The 21,696-nt window shown below is 33.2% G+C and overlaps 1 protein-coding gene across 1 annotated transcript; it reads left to right on the top strand.

Annotated features, from left to right (window-relative positions):
• The first annotated feature begins 412 nt into the window (after positions 1 to 412).
• On the top strand, positions 413 to 7,592 carry LOC136209027 (uncharacterized). Its single transcript, XM_066000368.1, has 3 exons — positions 413 to 2,605; positions 5,232 to 5,318; positions 7,142 to 7,592. Exon 1 carries the CDS (start codon positions 606 to 608, stop codon positions 2,496 to 2,498), a length of 1,893 nt encoding a protein of 630 aa, XP_065856440.1. The 5' UTR covers positions 413 to 605; the 3' UTR covers positions 2,499 to 2,605; positions 5,232 to 5,318; positions 7,142 to 7,592.
• Positions 7,593 to 21,696: the final 14,104 nt, after the last annotated feature.

Genomic DNA, 21,696 nt, shown 5'->3' on the forward strand with positions numbered 1-21,696 from the left:
TGTACATAAACAAGTTCACAAGCAAAGTTCGTAAATAAACAAACAAGATGCTTACAAATAGTTAGTCTATTACTCATTTATTATGTTTATGAACGAACTCATCTAATAGCAAATGAAATAATATTAAGTTTAGATATTTGTTAACTAACACAAAACTATATAGTTTTCTTTTCTACAAAACTAAAATTTGTCCATAAATGTTCTAATCGAGCCTGCTCGCCGAGCTTTGGCATGCTTAATCTCAGCTCGTTTACGAACCGAGCTAGGAAATCGTGCTCACGAGCAGTTTGTTTATAAATCAAACAGAAACGAGTCGAATTTTTATCGAACCGACCACCGAGTCACTCATGAGCGGTTCGGCTCATTTACAGCCCTACTCCCATTGACCTCCTTCCATAGTAACAAGGCTAATCTCCTAACCTAAGTCCTAATAAAAATGAACCAAAATAAAGCCTTGATCCAAGTCACAGTAAAGAAAAGCAAGACAGCAGAAAAGAATTATGTGAAGTTGTGCAACCTTTCCTCTCCGTTTACCGTCGTCTTTCTTTCTGATAAACATAATCTGGACTGTTCCCTGATCGTTCTCCGCCAGCCTCCTTTGCAAAATGGATGTGAACTCAGACTCAAAACAAGAAGCTCTCCGCCTCAAAACCATAGCAGAGACCAAATACACCAATTCCAACCTCAAATCCGCCCTCAAATATGCTAAGAAAGCCCACCGTCTCTGTCCAGACCTCGATCATCTCTCATCAATGCTCACTGCCTTCAAAATTCTCCTATTGGCCACCAAGACCGACTCCGACATCACTGACTGGTACACAATTCTCCAGGTAGAACCTTTCTCCCACATTAACACAATCAGAAAACAATATAAGAAGTTGGCTTTAATCTTGCACCCTGATAAAAACTCGTATTTAGGATGTGAAGAAGCATTTAAACTTGTGGGCGAGGGGTTTAGGATTTTGTCTGACAAAATTAGAAGGAAAGAATATGACATGAAATTGAGAATAAAACTTCAGGAGGAGAGCACTAATCATAACTCTGTAGTGGAGACGTTTTGGACCTCATGTTCGAGGTGTAGGCTTTTGCATCAGTTTGAGAGGAAGTATTTAGGGCACAATTTGATGTGCCCTGGTTGTAAGAAGAGTTTTGTGGCTATGGAAGTGGAAGAAAGGGAGGAGGAGGATAATGAGGTTGAGGAAACTGTTAGAGTATGGAGTGAGCGGCTGAGGAGAAAAGTTGTTGACGAAAAGGGATTGGGGTCTGAAGGGAATGAGAAGTTGAGTCGGAGGGGTGAAAAGGGAGACAGTGTGGGCTTGAGGAAAGTAGGTGGTGGTGGTCGAATGGAGGATGAGACAATTATGAGTTTAAAATTAAAGTTGAAAGAGGGAAGTTCTGGGAGATTGAGGAGGAAAATGAGCAGCACTTCTGATGAAGTTTTGGAGGAATCAAAGCCAGTGAAGACAAAACTTGTGGAGGATATGACACTTGCACAGATGCAACGAGAAGTAAAATTGAAGGCTCTAGGAGAGAAGGAAAAGTTGAAGGAGAAGCAAGAGGATGCAAGAAATGAGTTAATAGAAAATGAGAAAGAGGAAAAACTTCGGGACTTGATGAAGCTTGGAGACATGAAGAATAAGAAAAAAAGAGTTTTGGAGAAGAGTGTGGTGATGAAACTTGATGTGAGAAGCACTTTGGACAAGAGAAGGTATGTGGCAACTGAGAGGGGTGGTACATTGAGGAAGTGCGTAACTCTGAAAGTTGAGCGCCGCAGGGGTTTGAAGAGTGGGGATTTGGAGATCATGGCAGCTGAAGGTTCGAAATTCTATGACTTCGATACAGATAGAGCAGAGAATGTTTTTAAAAAAGGACAGGTATGGGCTATATACAATGATGAAAGAATACCAAGGCGTTATGGTTTGATTGATGAAGTTGTTTCTATGAATCCTTTTGTGGTGGAGTTAAGTTGGTTGGATCTTCAAAGTAATGGGGATGAAGGGTTGACTCATTGGGAGGAAATGGGATTTTATGTCTCTTGTGGGAGGTTTAAGGTTTCTCGAACGGCAAGCATTAACTCCCTGAATATCTTTTCCCATATTGTTGATTGTGAAAGGGCAGCAAGAGAAGTTTACAGGATATACCCAAAAAAGGGTTCAGTATGGGCAATTCATAGTGAAGTAGATTTGCATCTGGAAGAAAGAAATCCATCAGCTAGAGATAAGAAATCCTATGAAATTGCTGTATTTCTAACCACTTATAGTGAAATGCATGGGTTGAGCATGGCCTACCTTGAAAAAGTTGATGGTTTCAGGGCTGTATTTAAGAGACGTGAAGTTGGATGCCATGCTATTAGATTGCTTGAAAAAGATGATATTCGGCTGCTTTCACATCAGATTCCTGCAAAAAGGCTTTCTGGCGATGAGATCCCTGCTCTTTTGAAGGACTGTTGGGAACTTGATCCTGCATTGCTTCCTGTACATTTGCTTACTGATGATTGACGATTATGACCTCAATTCTAGAAAGATGGTGCTCTCTTTGTACAGCCTTATTTTTGTGGTTTACAGGTTTAATATGAAAATATTTTCAATGGCAATCAACCAATGAGGTAATTATGTTTGTGGCCGAACTTTTTGTGTTCTTGCAGAACATCGTGGGTGCTTCTATGTGTAGTTGTTTTGTCTGTAAGTCAATGATCTTTTTTTCGTTTACAGAAGTCAGTATTTGCTTAGTATAAAGGCAAGAAATTTGTGCTCATGCACACAAGAAAAACTTCTCTAAATGCATCAGAATCCTTTGTACTGGAATAGAACAGCGTACACAATTGTAGTTTTACACTTGGATTTTTACAATTCAAGGTCGAGACTTTTTGATTATGTAGTTGCAATTTGTTGAGTGCTTTGTATACGTGGCTCCAGTATGTGAAGCCTATGTTTTAGTCTTAGTCAGGGTCTGAGCCCATCTTGTGGAAACTGATTTGATTGCTGTTCTCCATGTCAGGATAGAAATGGAAAATTTTGGGTTGAGTAATTTATTTATTTGCTTAGTTTATCATGTCAAAGTTTTGTTGTTTCGTATTTATCTGCTGAGGAGTGTACATTATTCCTTCATGAACTATATTGCATATTTGGATTATCAGTTTATCATGCCAAACTTTTATTGTTTCATGTTATCTGCTGAGAAGCTAACTTCATTCCTCCATGAACTATATGCATATTTGGATTCTTAGTTTAACTATATTTTACACGAAAACTTTTTGTCACGGTTTGTCATTGTTGACAGACTATCAGCTAAAGTTATTGCAAATTGGAAAAGGAAAAAGAAAACCCGAATGTTATCTTTCACCATCATTTCATAACTTAATTCCAGAAGACTTGTCTGCCATATCCACTCAACTGTGCAACTCCTTTTTTTTAAAACTGTTCTGTATGTCATTGGGGGATTATTGGAATGTGGCTGCAAAAGTTCCTGGTGTTTTCACATGCTAGTTTGAACATTTTTAAACTCATTGTTCAATAATACCATTATGTCCACCATCAGAATCTCAATCTTCTATAAACTAAAGTCAGGTATCAACATATTGCGTAGTCACTTTAGAATGTTGTTCAACCAGCCCTTTACCTACATATTTGATATCCACAATCTCTAGCATGGTTAGAGAAGTGTTCTTTCAAGCAGTACACTATTGTTAACATAAAAAATCTCAAAATTTGAATCTACTCTTAAGTTCTTTTGGAACATCTATTTATTTTTTATAAAATGAATGTTATCATATCATTAATTGCATAAATGAAGAAGGGAGGTTATAAATATACACACTAATCAAGTTGATTTATAAATAGTGTCTGACTTGAAAAAGATAAGGTGTAACTTGTACTGATTTGCCTTTTCCCGACCTCACTTGAGAATCTTTGGTTCAAATTTACTCATATTTTAGAGCTGACACTGAAAGGACTTATTGCAGTAGTAGTGCATATGGCTTTGATTTATTTCAAGGCTTTACAAAATTTAGTAACCGTGCTTTTTCATATTGCACATGAGAATGTTAGCAGAAGTTTTGGATCCATTATGCAGTTTATGAAACCCACCTTTTTTACAATTTTTTTTTTTTTTTTGCATGAAATTCTTTCTTCTGCAAATGCCTCTCTTCCTCTCTTTCTAATATTTTATTTTCATGATTAATTTTCTGGTGTCTATTTGAGATATTACCTTATGAGGGCACGTGAACGGAGATCCATTGTATCCCTGCAACTTACATGGATTTTGTAATTGAATCCATGCTGCCTCTGTTGTATGCTCCATCAAGTTAGTTGATCTCACATTTGATTCATCTGGAGTTCCATAGTTGCTCGGATTTGTCCAACTTCTTGTTGGTTATTGCATGATTTTATTCATAGAGTTAGCCTAAGGCTGGTCATTGTATCCACAGCTCATTCTCTGTGTTTATGAATTGCTAATTTCCTATTAAGATACAAAAAGCATTTTGCTTGATAATATCAATCAAGAATCATTATACAAACATTTTGGAGAGTATGGTAGGCTTGACTTTATATGATGACGCTATTGACATTTCATTGCTGTTTCCTTTTGCATAATCCAAAATTTCAGTATCTTCCAAAAGTTTCTTATCTTGTTGGATCTACAGCTTAGGTTCCTTGAACGGTTTGGTGGTGGCAATAGAAGATTAACTTGATCGATATGAAACAGGAAATCCTCAATTGGTATATGTCTTATGGAAGTTGATATGTTTTTGGAATCAATGCTAAAAGATCTACACACATGATAATAAATTCATGGCACTTCAACATTATCATGTGCCAATTACTTTCTAGCATTGGTCTTTGGTGCTATTTTAGGCATTTTCTCAGGCTGGGTTTGATCCTCCTAAAGTTGATACATGCATTCGCAGTTTATTATATGCTAGGTAGTTTTCAAATTTTGGATGATTGATCTTTGAAAACAAGATGCAGCAAGAGCTGACTCATTTCCTAACTGAATCTTGATAAAATCATCAATTTGGATTACTTAGCACGAGTTTTGGCTGCGATAGTCTCTCATTCTTAAGAAATTTTCACTGCTAATAAGATACGTGCAGTTCTTTGTTTTCCGGACCCGTTTGTTTGCTATAGATGTCAATTTCTATTGAAAAAGGGCATCCTCGTATTCTTCTATAACAACTATGTCCAAATTGTTAGAGATTGTCATGTTCGAATTTATACTGTGAAGCTTTGCAGGGTGTATTGGAAGGAATGACATTTAGAGGTAGGATTGGGAGTTGAGGCCGCAGGATTATGTCTTCCCAGTCATCATTTTTGTGCCTGGTAAGCATCCTGGGATACAAATACACCATTTGAATGCTCTTTTGAAACTTGCAATTTAATGTAATGGAATCAAATAAATAGTATGATTTACATCATGTATTTGATTACAGTTGCTACTTTCATCTGGTATTGAAAGAAATATCCATATCTTATTTTGATTATCTGCATTCAAGATAAAAAAAGAAAAGTCAAAGCATTATAATGCTATATTTTTGCCGCACTGTTCTGGATTTGGACTCGAAAATAACTATATTTTAGCCATTTCTGAAATTGGTTGAGCTTTCCATTGAGGCTGTATGCTGATGATAATTGTGATGCTCTTTGAAGCGACTATAGGTCGATCAGAATCAGTAGGATTATCCACACCATCACTTGTAGGTGCTGTGAGAAAGCAGCAATGGCATAATCTTTCCAGAATCTTTTTATTTATTTATTATATCAATTGTTGAACAGGTTCCACAAATAATTTTGTTAAAAAGAAATCTTCAGGGTTCTGATTTGTAATGAAATTTTGTAGCATTGGAAGCTGTTAGCAACTCAAATTTAAAGATGGCAAGATAAAAGAGGAATACTGATTTATATATATAGAAGTAAAACAACATAAAAGGATATAGAGCTAAATGCCCTTACATGGATAGAGCTAATGCCCTAATCCCACAGTAGCAATCTCCCTCTCTACTAAGTAGAGCCCTCTGCAACAGCAGCCCAAAAGGTTATGCCATCTCTCTAACTATTCTTTTATATACTACTGACTCCAACCGTAAATACCAGTACTAACTAATGCCTTATACCTGAAATGCCCCTATCCCATAGATCTCACCCCTTTCAGAATATTCCTGTCAAATAGTCTGGCTGTTCTCTATCAGAAGCATTTAATTATCTGGAACATTCGTGGACTTCCTGGGGAAAAGGTCCTTCAACTTGATTCACAGGATCAGTTTGCTCCGAACCGAATGTTGGATATCATTTTAGTCCAAAACTTAACAATTTGATACATGACAATTTCTAATGCTGACGTGTCATTTTGCAGTAATTCAACTAATTATGTCAAGTTGAAGAACCAAATTGATATCTAAAGTTCATTTTGAAGGAAATTGATTCCGCGGGTGAAGTTGAATGGCCAAATTAACCCTTCATTCGGACTTTGAAGTTGAATATGAAATCATCTATTAGAATTGTCCTTTCTCAATTTGGTTTTAATTTCTTACTCGATGATCTCAATCAGATAAACATGGTTTTCCAACTTGTTTTCTCTGTTTGCCATTGCAGGCAAATCTGCATCTGTTTCAGAAACAATTAAAGAAAACTAGAACATCAAGTTAAGAGTCTTTTTAGCATAGGAAAAATGTATCAATCTAATATCAGTCTGAAAAAGCTCAATCGGTCATAATCTGATTCTTTTGTTGTACAAGTATGACAGTCACTAGCACTGACCAAAAGGTGTTTGGGGTGTTCTTTGTTGATTTATGGGTACTCCATTGATATTGATGGGTACACATTTTCCATGGAGCTTTTCGATATTCTCCGTCGATGGGTGGCTGCTGAAGCCCCCCTTGGCACCTGAATCTGTCACTGGTCACTAGCACTGTCAGATTCGGTATATTAATAATATTTATTTTAAGTGGATTTATCATGTTGTTATATTCCTGGGTGTTGCAGTAGGTGTTTCTTAACTATCAATCTTGAACCTTGAGGCAAAAATGATTTTTGGGTATTCACTTTTTTCCATAAAAGTTGGGGGTATGTGCGAGGAGAGAAGGAGATCAAAGAAACTGATTTTGCCCTGCTAAAGCCTAATGTTCCTGTCTGTCTCTTTTTCTCAGTCACAGACATGAAAGCAGAAAAGGAGAAGCTCTGGAATAAAGAAGAAGATGAGAGAAACAAAGGAAAGTTATTGATTCTTTTCCATATTTTAGGTATCTGAAAACTCTCCACAAAGTCTTGCTTGACTGAGATCTTGGCATGCTCACTACGCTCTCTTTAGTTCTGGTTCACAAAATTAGGTCTTGTTGCCAAACTTGCTGATTGTTGGGACTAATTCCCCAAAAATCAAAATACAAGTAAACAAATTATTAAAGTTTGGCAAGTTGCAAAGCAAATCATACAATATATGAGGCATTGGGGTGACATATAGGAGTAGTTAGCAAGCAAATAAAGGGGAGGGAGGGGGGTGTGATCTAGGAACAACTTATGTGTACTGTATGCTCCTGTCATTTGCATGTGCAATTATGATTACTAAAAGATTCAACAAAGATTTTCCCTCTTTATGATCGTATTAGGTTGTGATTAGATCATTCATTTCTTTCTTTTTCTTTTTCATAAAAAATAAGAATCTATTTGTTTCAATTGTTCATATCTACTGTTTCTTTCTTTGTTGTTATTACTTGTTTATAATAGAAATGGTTATTAGCAATCCTAAGCAAAAAGGAGTGTTTCACTTTATGAAAATGAGCTATAAAGCAGTTAGAATAAGGAATACTTCCTGTCTGGCATACTAACATGGCCTAGAACTAGAAAGATATGCTAGTAGTGTAAATTCAAGTTTACCTTCCATTAATTTCAAATTTTAAATTACATGTGTTTTTTGAAGTAGCAAGTAAAAAGACATTTTTGTCAAGTTTAGCAATCTTTTCGTTGATTTACAACTTAATGGCTAATACAAATAGTGTGACACCTAACCAAACAGAAATAAATAGGGTGACATATTTGAAGTGGATAAGTAGTTCAATGGATTTGGAACTATTATTTGCTTGCAAGGCATATATAGACTTTGATATCATCTTTTACAAGTTTATAATTAATTATAGCAATTTTTGCAGACTCAAATAATGGATTGGGTAATTGGTCTAAATTATGTAAATGAGTCTCTCATTTGATCAAGTTTTATAATTTTCCCTAATATAAATTCAAATATTTTATCGATCATAATTTTCCCTAATACGACATAGCCTATTAACCGTATCTTCATTTCTGTTTTGGATTCCTCACAACCCAGGTGGGCGGCACAGGCCATTCTAACTTTTTGAGCAAAATAATTCTGTGTTAGGTGTTGTACTTTTTTTTTTTTTTTTTAAATAGTTGCAGTCCTCTGCACATATTTACCTTTAACAAAATTAAACTTGATTGTTAGAAAGATTATATTCATATCCATTTCTGCAAAGCAATTCGAGGATGTGGTTTCTACTCTTGTATCATTAAAATTTTAATCACATCTTTAAATGTATTTTATTCCTATAATTGCAATTGATATTATTACTCTCAATTTGTGAAATCAAATTAATGAACTTCCTTCTTTCTAAATCTAGAGAGCCCAAACAGTTGTTCAAGTGTCATCCAGTCCATAAAATGGTTAAGGAGGGGCCGAGATTCCACTACCTAACTCAGATGTTTATGTTAGCAGATTTTCTAGGATGAAGATAATAGAATAATAATTCTAAGGTTTTACAAATGTTCATTTTTCTATTTACAAGGTTTTAAAAATATATTTAGAAACCCTATAATATATATATATATATATATATATATATATATATATATATTTAGAAATTAAAGGTTTATGTGCCCTAGGTAATGCTTGGTACTGGATGGTTTTGAATGTCTTCTACCTAGTAGGACCACCTTAATTTCGTGTGTGCTGTACAAGTCGCAAAAATAAGGATGACAACTTTTAGTAGATCTGAGTCATGTTTGTATCGTGTCATTTTCGGATCCGTATTAAAAAGAGTAAATCCAAATCCAATCCAAAAAAAATCGTATCACAATTGTGTTGATCTGTTCAGATTAGTATCGATTTCATATTGTGTTTTCGGGTTACATGTAATTTTGTGATGGATATATATTAATGACAACTTTTAAAAATATAAGAATAGATGATACTATTTTTAAATACTTTAAGTCATTTTTAGATCAGAATATTAACAATAATCATCGAAAAGTCCGTTAATATCATGTTAGGGGTCATGTAATATATTTATAATAGCTTAGGAGATTCAAATCATATTTGCAACTAATATAACAATAATTTTAAACATTCCTGTCATTTCATATCATTTTCGGATTAACATATCATTCCTAACAAACTCAAAAATTTGCGTATCACTTTTGTCAACCCAAAAATTATACATTACCTACTAAAACTAAATTCAAACATTAAAATTATATGTTAATTTCATATGGTATAATCGGATCGTGTATACTTTTGCCACATGTAACGTTATACAGTTACTTTTTCATACAATAACTTGATTTTTTTGAAAGAGGTAGGTTTGTATTGTTTAACAGACTTTCCACTTCTTAATAGGATTTGAAATTTGATAAATATTACCTACCCACCCCCACCTTCATTCACATCACATCTGTTCCGCCCCGCTTTTGCAGAATTCCACTGTTATTATTTTTTTCCATAGAATACATAAATAAGAATCTGTAAAAGTTTTAAAAATTATAGTTAAAATTAATTTTTACACGTAATTTTAAATTTATTCTTATTTAATGTACTAGCATGAATGGATTAGAATTTAATGAATATAATTTTCAATAATATCTGTACAAAGATTTATAGAATATTTATAATTCCAAGTTAATGTGATGTTTTTCTTTTTTTTTTTTTGAAAGTTATATACACTAATTAAGGGGTATATCTCTAATTTCGGATGGATCACAAATGATAAAGTGATCTATTAATTTATAACAAAAAGGAGTATATTAAAAATATTCGTAAATCTCTTCCAAAAAAAAAAAATATTACTTGTAAATATTGTGCATTTATAGAGAAATTTATATTATTCATGTATAGAAAATTTTAAATTTTATATATGTATATTCTTTACATTTGACGATTGAATAATGTGAATTTTTTTCAGAAAAAATAATAATAATGTGAATTATAAGTAATAAATTAATCAATTCGTGTCTAAGGTTAGGTACTTTTTAGATATTATTTTTTCAAATTAAGATATTATATTGAACTCATAATTTAGCTAAGTAAACAATGAAAATTATAATCTTGACATTATTAAGAAAGCAGCTTCTGGATAAAACATTTGTGTGCTAAAGAAGTGATTCTGTTATGTTGTATATGGCTCATAATATCAAAGGGGCTTATCCCGGAGTGGAGCGGAGAGGGTATTTCGGTAATTTGTATTACGCATTATAAATACATGTAAAAACTGTATCTTTCAGTTACACACGATCAATAAGAAAACTACTCATCGCTCTCGTAGACGTAGGCAATTCAAAACTGCCGAACTTCGTTAACAAATCCTTGTGTTCGATTTTTGCTTAATTAATTTCTGTATTATTTAACTTCATTTTCAACGTGTTATAATTAATAAATAACCAAAAGGAGACAGAATCAAAGATAAGAGTTTCTAAAGTAGGAAGTTTCCAAAAGATGCAAGCATTGATTAGATTAATATATAGATGAATTGCACAACTTAATTAATTAATCACCTTCCCCTCCCTCCCTTAATACACCATTAATCTCCCCAATTCATGTACAATTCCACCACAATAAATAAAAACTTTCATCAAAAGAAACTTAAAAAAAAAAAAAAAATGTAATTTCCTCACTCCAGCAATGTAACATAGAAGAATGGGACCTAAAATTTAGGTAACGGTCTCTTAAACTTTAGTAAACCATATATCGATATTAAATCTGACTAGGAGAGTTATCTAACTCGAAACCACTCGGGCAAACACCTTGATTGAAACAGAGAGAATAATCACACACTTCTGGCCATCATGTCCTGAAATCTCCTATAAGATTCTTGTTTCTCCAACCTAAACTTTTCATGGCAGGTAGCTATGAACATATCAGCTAGCTCATCTATTTCATTCATGGCATTGGCATTGGCATCTTCTTCTCCAACATTTCGATGTAGTTTGAGGTTTTCTTCTTCTAGCCATTGAAGATATCCTGAAAGCTGAGAATCATTAGAAGAAGAAGGATGATAGTATAAATCAGGAACAGGCAAAACATGGGAGGAACACCAGTTGTAGTGTAATCTGAATGATCCAAAAAGCTGTTTATGCTTTCTAATTTTAAATTGGTTTTCTTTGATAAGATGAACACATATGGATTTTGCTTTGGATAGAGCTCGGATCATCCGGCACACGTGTGAGATTATCACTGTGTGGATTAGGGTTTTGATCTTCATTGAACTTAAGCTTGAAGATGAAGATGGTTTGTTGCTGAAAACATGAAGAGGGAGATGAGGGGACTTCATGTTTTTTATGTTTTGGAGTTTGGAAAATTGGTCCTACTACTTTCGTGCCATTACCATTTTATAGATGGTTTTTTTTTTCACTTTTCTTTTTTCTTATTATAAAAAAAATAAAATAATAAAGAGTGACCCACACCCACTTTTGTGGGTCTTATTTGTGTTTATCTTTATGCTTTCTTGGATTTGTAATTCATAACAACTTCAAAATAGAGCAGAGCAGACCCGCTTTCAATTTTCAAAATGTACATACATACATACTGCCTCAAATTGAACTAAGGTTATTATCATTGTGGTAATATGGACTCCTTTCATATGATGATCATCGGAATTTTTCTCAATTTTTCTAATTTTTTTAAGAGGATAGGTTCAAATTTACAATCTTCCACCTTTAAATTTAGAGGGTACTAATAGTCATGCTTTTTATTTTTTATATATTATTATTGATATTTCAATTTAACACATTGAAACATTTACCATATTCATAATTATCATTAATTTTTTTTTGATTAACAGGGAGGGGAAACACAAAACAAAAAACTAACCGATACGAGTCATCTTAGGGAGACAAGTACCACAAATATCTGAAAAAATAATATTTTGGATGCTTGCAGGAGGCATCTCACACTCGTGAAGACCCAACGAAAGACTTCCTGCGTAGTTTGCCATCCAATCAGCGACTCGATTCCCTTCGCGCAACGCATGAACTAACTGAACCTCCCAGTTCTGCTTTAGCAGCTTCTGACATTCCAAAATTAGCCAATAAAATTTGTGCCTATGATCCGTACCACTATTCACAAGCCTCACAACAACTAATGAATCCATCTCAAAGACAACTTTGCGAAGATGTCAGTCTCAAGTATACTTTAGGCCAAAGTAAAGGTCCCATAACTCAGCCAGACCAGTAGTACAGATTCTAATATTTACTGCAAACCTGCCTAACCAGCTCCTTTTCTCATCCCGTGCGACACCCCCAACCGTAGTGTACCCTGGGCTACCTTTGCAAGCACTGTCACTATTTATTTTAATCCATCCTGTCCCTGAGGGTTTCCAACTCACGAGCACTTCCCTCACCGGTCTATCCTTCATTCTTTGTTCAATAAGGAAGGCATCATAATTATCATTAATAATTATACACATTCAACTCGTAATTAGCAATCAAATTAGTTTTTGAAAGATTTTACTATCAAAATAATCAAATGTACTTGAAGTAATTCTTATATGTTTATATTAATATGATTGTAGAAAAAAATATAAAAACCTCATTTTTAACTATATAAAAAAAGTACGATTTTAAATATAGATTCAGTGAATTACATTCTGTTGGCGATATTTTTGGAATATCCCAATTTTCAACCTTGATACGCGTTTGCGGGGAATAAAAATGGTAAAAATAATGCGGGCGTGCCAGAGAAGCTAATTCACAAAGGATAAAATGGTAATTGAATACAGTAAATAAATAAAATGCGCCTAAATTACTTGAATTCTAAACGAAAAAGTGATTGACGACCGTTACAAGGAATGAAAATAAAAACAATAGTCTTGGGCCCCGACGTTACTTGACAGGTCGGTCGGAAAAACAATTTTTAAATATAAATACCAAAAATAAAGTAATAAAACGACACAAAAATATAATTTTTTTAAAATTTTCTTTTAAATTTTTATTGATTTTATAAATTTTTTTCAAATTTTTTTTTCATTACAAATAATAATAAAGCATGAAAATTACAACTTAAAAAAATAATAACTTTAAAGTTAGAAATGTAAATAAGTCATAAAAAACAAATATGTACGGGATGAAATAAAATTAAATCGATCTCTTTGATGTTGTTGGGATGCGCGAAATTAAGGACTGGAACTCCGAAAAATCGGCTCAGGGGCTGTTGCGTTGTCTGGGTAATTCTGGGTGAATTTGGAGCAGTTCGGAGAGTTCAGGGACTTAGATAGAAATTTACCACCAAGCTAATAAACCAGCAGCACTTAGTGGAACAAAAACAGTGATTTCGTGGAACTTTCTGGTTCAATTTCGAGAGCTGTAGAGTGTTGAAACACCTTTCCACATGATTTTGATTTGACAAAATTATTTAAGTAGTTGATAAAAATATTCTAACACATTAAATTTAAATGCTTTGATTTATTTACACTAATGTGTTTGTTCAATGTTGAGTTTATTGATTTATAAGACATTAAGATATAAAGCCCATAAGTGGAAGTCAAGCCCAAGTCAACACATCAAGACATCACGGCCCAAGATTTCAAAACGCGGTCGTTTTGTACAAAGCACAAGCTCAGCACTGTCTGGAAGACTTTGCCAAAAATGTCGAAACATTCTGTTTACCGGACGAAAAGCTGCCGAGCTCTGCCGTGGACAGAAGATGCAAGAATCTCATTGGCCAACGACACTGAGCACGTACTGAAGCCGTTTCCCTCCAACGGTTATTTCGAAATTCGAAATTACCGGTGCCTCAAGTGTCACTATAAATAGGCCTCTCATTTGCTTCATTCGATGCAGATCTTCAATTAGTCGAAACGTTGTCCAAATTCGTACTTGAAGTTCTGTGAGAAAAGCAAAGCAAAACCTTACACCAATTTCCAATTATTGTGTAAAAGTCTAGAGTTATTTTCAATCATCTAAAGTGTCTTAGAAATTGTTGTTTAGGACAAACACTTTATCATTTCTAGAAGAATAGAAAGGAGAGGCTGAGTACTCGGTTATAGTACTCAGCGGTAGATATAGGAGTGAGTAGAGGTATAGAGGAAGTTACTCTTGTATACTCAGCTTCTATTGTAAAAGGTTTCGTGCTCTACCTTTAAAGAGCTCAGTAGAGAATTCAAAAAGATCGGACGAGTTCCGAGGACTGGACGTAGGCGGAGAGGCCGAACCAGGATATGTCTGCTGAGTAACATATTTCTAACCCTTAAACTCCTTTATATATTGCTTGCTATAAAACTGACTAAGTAACGAACTCACGCTGAGTTGAGTGCACTAAGAAGCTGAGTTCAGGAATAGACTCTAAGTGCTATCTCCTGACTCAAGGAAAGAAACAGACTTAGTCACAAGTTGACTAAGCTTGTGTCTTAAAATTACTTAGTGTCGCTGTGTAAACTTGTGTCTTAAGAAAAGAAGTCAGCCTAAACGAACAAAATTTTAAATAGTTCCTATCCCCCCCTTGGAACTAAACTTGTCACATTATAAGGGACCAACATAGAGGTCGGATTATAACGAAACGAAAGCTAGTATTTAAAGTTAGTGTGCGAAGGAAGGGTTTAAAACTGGAATTTCAGAAAAATGTCGAGTAAATGAGTCGGAATAAATTATTGAAAATTGGGTGACAGAATAATTGTTTGATGGTTGAAAAACCAAAAGCTTGATTCTGTTTCGTGGAGGGTACTTTATGTGCGATTAAGAAGGCTATAGGATGTCGTTTTTTACGAAATAAAAATTGAGAATTCGAGAATTGATGTCAATAAAGAGATTAAAATTAATTTGGGCTAAAATGATCAACTAACGAACTCTAAATAAAATTTGGAAAACGGCTGACTAGAAAAGTTGTTTGATGAATTTTTCAATGATGAAAAACTCAAAAGCTTGTTTTGGGTCTTTTTGATTGATTGAGATCAATAAAAAGTTTCTAAACGTGATTTGGCATAGGTGTGTAAACTAAGAATGATTCGAAAATGGGGTTTCGGTGATCTTGGTTTCACGGAAAATGCTCGAAGCTTTGAAGGATATAACAATGGTGAAATTTGATTTAGACTAAGAAAGCTTGAACCGAGGATTGGGTAATGATTTTACTGACTTAACTAAAAGATTGCAAAAAACGATTTGAGAATTGGTTGATTAAACTAAGAGAATTTCGAATTTGAAGTTTCTGAAAATTGGAAGCTTTTCTGAGGAACTCGAGATTGAAGAACTAATTCTGGAAATTGAGAGTTTGTTTAGACCAATTAGATGCTAAAGAACGATTTCTACGAATCTAATGATTGATAAAACATGTCAATTTTGGCAGAGAATTTGAGAGAAAAATTGAGTTGTTATGTATTTGATTGATTTTGAGTGGGGATTGGAATGAAAGAGTCGAACTCTATTTATAGGATTTTGAGTAACAAATCCCATGTTAGTGGCCCTTAAACTTCTCACCCATGATCTCATTATCTTTCCGTAAGTTGAAGAAAGAAAATGGCTGAGTTGAGAGTTGAAAAAATGGAGGTAATGCCGTGAAATACGTTCCTCAAATAGGTAGACATATTCAAATCCGTTTTTCAGCACTGCTTATCTTTGAAAAATTCTACCGGCTTTGTTTTAGCTCCGCTTTGCTCCGTTTTTTTACATTCCGAAAAGCTAACATCCCGAACTTTCTGAAAAAAATAATAACTGTCTGATATCTTGCTGTTTCGGGATCCGTTTTCATTGTCGAAGTTGCTGGACGAGTTACTGAAAAATGGTGCAAATTTGCCCCTGATTTTTATTATTTCTTTTTCTTTTCTTTTTATTTATGTTTTCTTTTTTTTATAATAATCTTTTGATATTATTTTCTATTTTTTATCACATTTTTATTTTATTACAAAATTAATTTAATTAAAATAAAATAACTATAGAGTAAAAATTATAACCTATGGTAAAAAAAAAAAAAAAAAAAAAAAAAAAAGTAGCCCCCAACACATTCTTTTAACTAAGTTTGATGTTCACACTTAACTTTATAACTAAGCAATAACTCAACAGCATTTATAGTTGATTGATAGCTCAATGTTTGAATATCATATTAAAAGATCACAGTTAATCAACAAAAAAGAATGAAAAGGTAAGAGATTGAATGTTTTTTTTTATCCCTAATCCAATCTATAATTGTAAATGAGAGGATTCTAGCGCATGGGCATGCAACATGTAGCAAAAAGATTATGAATGATACAATATGATCATTAAAAAAAGAAAGGCTTAATGCATCATAACTTGTCCAAAAATGATTGGTCCTCCGAACTTTTAAAGTATCCCGATAGTCCTCTGAACTTGCATAAAATGTCCAGTTAACTTCCTAAACTTGCATAAAATGTAATCAATTGATCATTTGGTTGCAAAAAAAAAATAAGTTAAATGCGAAAAATACATGCACATTAAAAAAAAAAGTAAAACAATCAAGATCGGATATTGCAGTTGTAATATTAGAGAATGTATAAGGTTTATAGTTGAGCAAGTAATAACTTTATTTTTACTCAATTCTTGAATTATGTAATAACATTCTAAGATACGTGAAATACATTTTTCACATTTAATTTACTTTTTTTACAACCGGATGATTAATTGATTACATTTTACGCAAGTTCAGTCTGAACATTTTATACAAGTCAGGAGGCTATCGAGACATTTTGAAAGTTCAGACCCCATTAATATTTTTTTGACAAGTTCAGACAACAAATAATGTATTAAGCAAAAAAGAAAAGACATTTTTATATTGGAAATGATATTGGTAAGATTTGAATCCAGAAATTGTTGCATTGTAGGAGGCGAAAACATTAATCATTGTATTAATTAGTAGTCTAGAGATTTGGATAAATTATACTATTTAATCTTTAAGCAACTCGAGAACGGCTATTGAGGCTTAATGTTCGCTAAAATAACTAACCATAAGTAATAATGGCAATATAACGTCACCACCTACTCATCTTCCAATTTAAATACTACTTCCTAAGTTATTTCTAAGTTATATTTAACTGCTCCACCACCAATATATATATATATATATATATATATATAAGGGTTTTACAATTTTTTTTTTTTAAAGTTTTACAAAACTAACAAAAAAAAACCGATTTTTGAAATTAAAACTAAACTGAATATAGGTTAAGCTAAACCAATAAATTAGGTTGTGATCGAAAATTACGTTTATATACATATATAATTATAATATAATTCACTTTTAAATTAAAAATAAAACAACTTCAAATTTTTCTTCAAAAAAAAAACAACTTCAAATTTCTTTGTTTATCTAATGCATATTTTCAATAAAAAAAATGATTTTTTAGTTGGATTTGAATTTTAATATTTTTATTTAATATATATTAATTGGAAAGTGTATAATTATAAATTATAGGTTTAATATATCTCTATCCCTTTGCATTTATCTAAAAAAAGTCAATTGGCCCCTATATTTTAAAAATATTTAATTTACTTCTTGAACTTGTTTAAATTAACTTATTAACCTTTAAAATCCATGTGGCGGAATAAAAAGAGATTTTAAAAAATTGAAGCTTTACAAGTCGAAGAAGGAAAAGTATCAAGTGAATCAGAAGAAGAACAAGAGCAAAGTTCACATCGCAATTCATAAAGTCATAGGTTTGAAGATCGAAATTCCAGTGATGCAAGAGGTATGACTACTGATCAAAATATTGTTAATAATGATGATCTATGAGTAGTGATCTTAATGTATGGAAGAAATTGCATTCTATTGAGGAGATTGATGCTTCTTGCATTGAGCGTAAAACATAAGATCAATTACATTTTTAAAAAACATTCAAAACGAAAAAACAATAAAACATGAAAACATGAAAAACAGAAAAATTATAAAAACACGAAAAAGAAAGAGGTGGAAAACAGTAAAAACACAAAATGTAAAAACGTAAAAAAAACATTCAAAACACAAAAACGAAATAAAAGTGGAAACTGGTCAAAACGTGAAAAACATATAAATAGGTTAATACAAAAAACACACAAAACATGAAAAAACACACACACAAAAATGTGCAAACGTAAAACGCAAAAAAAAATGTAGAGACGTGGAAAGATGTGAAAACATAAAAATAGAAAAAACCCATAAAAGCAAAATAAGTGAAAAGATGTGGAAAACACGAAAATGTAAAAAACGCTAAAAACACGAAAAACAGAAAAATTTGAAAAAAAACGTAAGAAAACGTGAAATTTGTTGAAAATATAAAAACACAAAAGGTGAAAAAATGCGAAAATCACGAAAAGTAAAAAATAAAAAATAAAAACAGAAAAACATGAAACTTGAAAAAACATTAAAAACACAAAAATGTAAAAAAATGGGTTTATAATATTTTTTCATGTTTTTATGTTTTGGCATTTTTTTAGTTTTTTTTTTGTGTGTTTTGAAGTTTTCTTGTTTTTCGCGTTTGTTCACATTTTCGTATTTTTTGCGTTTTGTCACGTTTTTGTGTTATTCACGTTATTGTGTTTTTTTTTTGTTTTTTCGCGTTTTCATGTTTTAGTCTTTCGGTTTTTCCCTTTTCTGGTTTTTTCACGTTTTTATATTTTTCCGCATTTTGTTACTTTTTTGTGTTTTGTTCACGTTTGTTATATTTTCATATTTATCGCGTTTTTCACGTATTATCACGTTTTTGTGTTTTAGCATTTTTTCATGTTTTCGTATTTTTTCACGTTTTCATGTTTTTCGTATTTTCACGTTTTTGTATATTTCGTGTTTTGTCACCTTTTCGCTTTATTCATGTTTTGTGTTTGCTTTTTTTGTGTTTTATGTTTTTATCTTTTTTTTTTGCATATTCTCGTGTTTTGTAACGTTTTCACGTTATTCACGTTTTTGCGTTTCATATTTTTACATTTTTTTAACGTTTTCTCCATTTTTCATGTTTTTTATTTTATAAATTATGGATTCGCTAAAATTTATTGGATTTGAGAAATTAGCTAGATAGAAAATTAAAGATTTAATGGAGGATAATTTTATAAATTATAAAAATACAATATTAGGAATAACTATTAATTGGATAAAAAGAAGAATAGTTATTCCATGAAAATAATGAATAAAGATTCTATGGAATAGCTATTCCATAAATGTGGAAATAGTTATTATATTCCCTCTCTATTTTGCAAACTAAATGAGTCCTTAGAACTGTAGAATGGAATTGCTCAATAGAACTTACTTTATTGTCAGTCATGATAAGTTCAAATCCAAGTTTAGATATCAATTCAGCTCTGAATTTGGTAAAAATTAATAAATTAGCTTAAAAACAATCAATTTTAATAAATAAAGATTCAAAATGGATCTCAAACTTGGTATTGAGTATATTAATTAATTCTGTCGTCAACCCAATCTCTACGAGTTAGATGAATCTGAAAGTTGCTGACTTTTGGCAAGGGTCTTCTTGGGACTGGTATAGCCTCCAACCGTATCTGCCTAACACAAGTCAGCTAGAGCTCGCTTCACTAGTCATTCTTCCTGAACAAACAGATGGAGATGACTGGTATTGGCAGTTTTCGACGTCTAGATCATATACGGTGGCGTCGGGACTGCGATGCTTACAACGGTGCAGATCTGAGCCGGAGGAAAGCAAAGACTGGAAACTCATTTGGAATCTCGTTGCCCCGGAAAGAGTGCGTGCGTTTTCTGGTTAGTGGCTCATCGACGAATTCTCTGTAACGAGCTCCGTTGGAAACGACACTTGACTGCCTCTCCGGCGTGTCTGGTTTGCGGGGAGGTTGAGACCCAGATCCATGTTTTACGTGACTGTAGGGAAGCAAAGGCTGTCTGGTATGAGCTGGTCCCAAGTCAAAGAATTTACTTGTTCTTCCGAATTAGTGAGGTGGGCTGGCTGCAGACCAACCTGAACCAGGAGACGGTTATTAGGGGAGCGCCGTGGTCGAGTATCTTTGCTCAAGGAGTTTGGTGGATCTGGAAATGGAGGAATGAGAGAATATTTTCGAACAAGAGACCCCCGGATAACAAGGCTTTGTTCATTTCCGACCGAGCTGTGGAGCTCAAACAGGCGCAAGCTTTGCTTACTGTTAAAGGCGGGTCAGATAAAAGACTAATCTGGATAAGTTGGCTTCCGCCTGAACCTGGATGGGTGAAGATTAATTCTGATGGCGCTAGCAAAGGGAATCCCGGGTATGCCTCAGCAGGAGGCCTGATCCGTGATCATCAGGGAGATTGGAAATGTGGTTTCTTGCTTAATCTTGGTGTCTGTACGGCCACGCTTGCTGAACTTTGGGGCATTTACTTAGGCATGAAGCTGGCTTGGAATAAGGGGTATAGGAAAGTTATTATGGAAATGGACTCAAAAGCCCTCATTGATGTCATACTAGGGTTGAGCGGAGTGCACCATCCGTACGCCTGGTTAATTAAGAAGTGTCAGGAGCTTCATTTGAGGTGTTGGGAGGTTAGGTTTGTTCATGTGTTTAGAGAAGGTAATAAGGCCGCTGACTGGATGGCGAACTTCGCAGGATCTTGTTCTTTGGGTCGTCACGAGTGTGATGTGCCTCCTGTAGGCCTCCAGGATATTTTGAGTGCGGATCGGTTTGGACGTTCCACACACCGGAATATCAACTTTTAGTTTTCTTTATGTTTGCTCTGGGCTCGACCCTCATTTGTTACAAAAAAATTTATTAAAATTAAAATTTAGGTACCAACTCAATTCTTAGATTGAAAAATTTTTAACAACTTGACCTAAATTTTATAATTTGCTGATATTAAAATCGATTGTATTGAGATTCCGAATCAACCCTAAACTTGGTTTCAACTAAATTGATCCCGAGTACCAAGTTTGGAGACATTTTGAACCCTTAGTTTAATATTTAAAAAGTTTGTCCAGTTTTAATATGATATGTAGGGTGATATGGATAAGCTGGAATAGTGGGATCTTCACACCTGACTGTCTCTGCAATTATTACAATCTATTTATTTAATTACAATGTTGCTCCATCATCAAACATTAATTTAATCCAATATTTGATATATATATGTTGTTTTATAATGACGATGTTTTAATTAAGAACATATTGATATTGTTACTTAAATCGCTTAATACATCATTAGCCTCTTGAACTTGTTTAAAATAGTTAATTGGTCCCCTAAACTTTTAAAGTGTCTCAATAGCCCCCTGAATTTGTATAAAATATTCAGTTAGCCTCATGAACTTATATAAAATGTAATCAATTAATCACTCGGTTGTAAAAAAATAAGTTAAATGCGGAAGATATGTTGCACGCATCTTAAAAAAAGTAAAATGACCAACATCGAGGTATGCGATTATAATATTAGAGGTTGAATAAGTAAATAAATTCTTTTTTAACATGTTTTAATCTATTTTATGAAGTATGTAATAACATTCTAAGATACGTGTAATATATCTTCCGCATTTGACTTATTTTTTTTACAAGCGAATGATTAATTGATTACATTTTATAC

Source organism: Euphorbia lathyris, chromosome 10 (genome assembly GCF_963576675.1).
Source record: "Euphorbia lathyris chromosome 10, ddEupLath1.1, whole genome shotgun sequence".
NCBI classification, from domain to species: domain Eukaryota; kingdom Viridiplantae; phylum Streptophyta; class Magnoliopsida; order Malpighiales; family Euphorbiaceae; genus Euphorbia; species Euphorbia lathyris.

Bases quoted from the DNA above. Each gene is read 5' to 3' on its own strand.
- LOC136209027 (XM_066000368.1), top strand. From the start codon at position 606: ATGGATGTGAACTCAGACTCAAAACAAGAAGCTCTCCGCCTCAAAACC.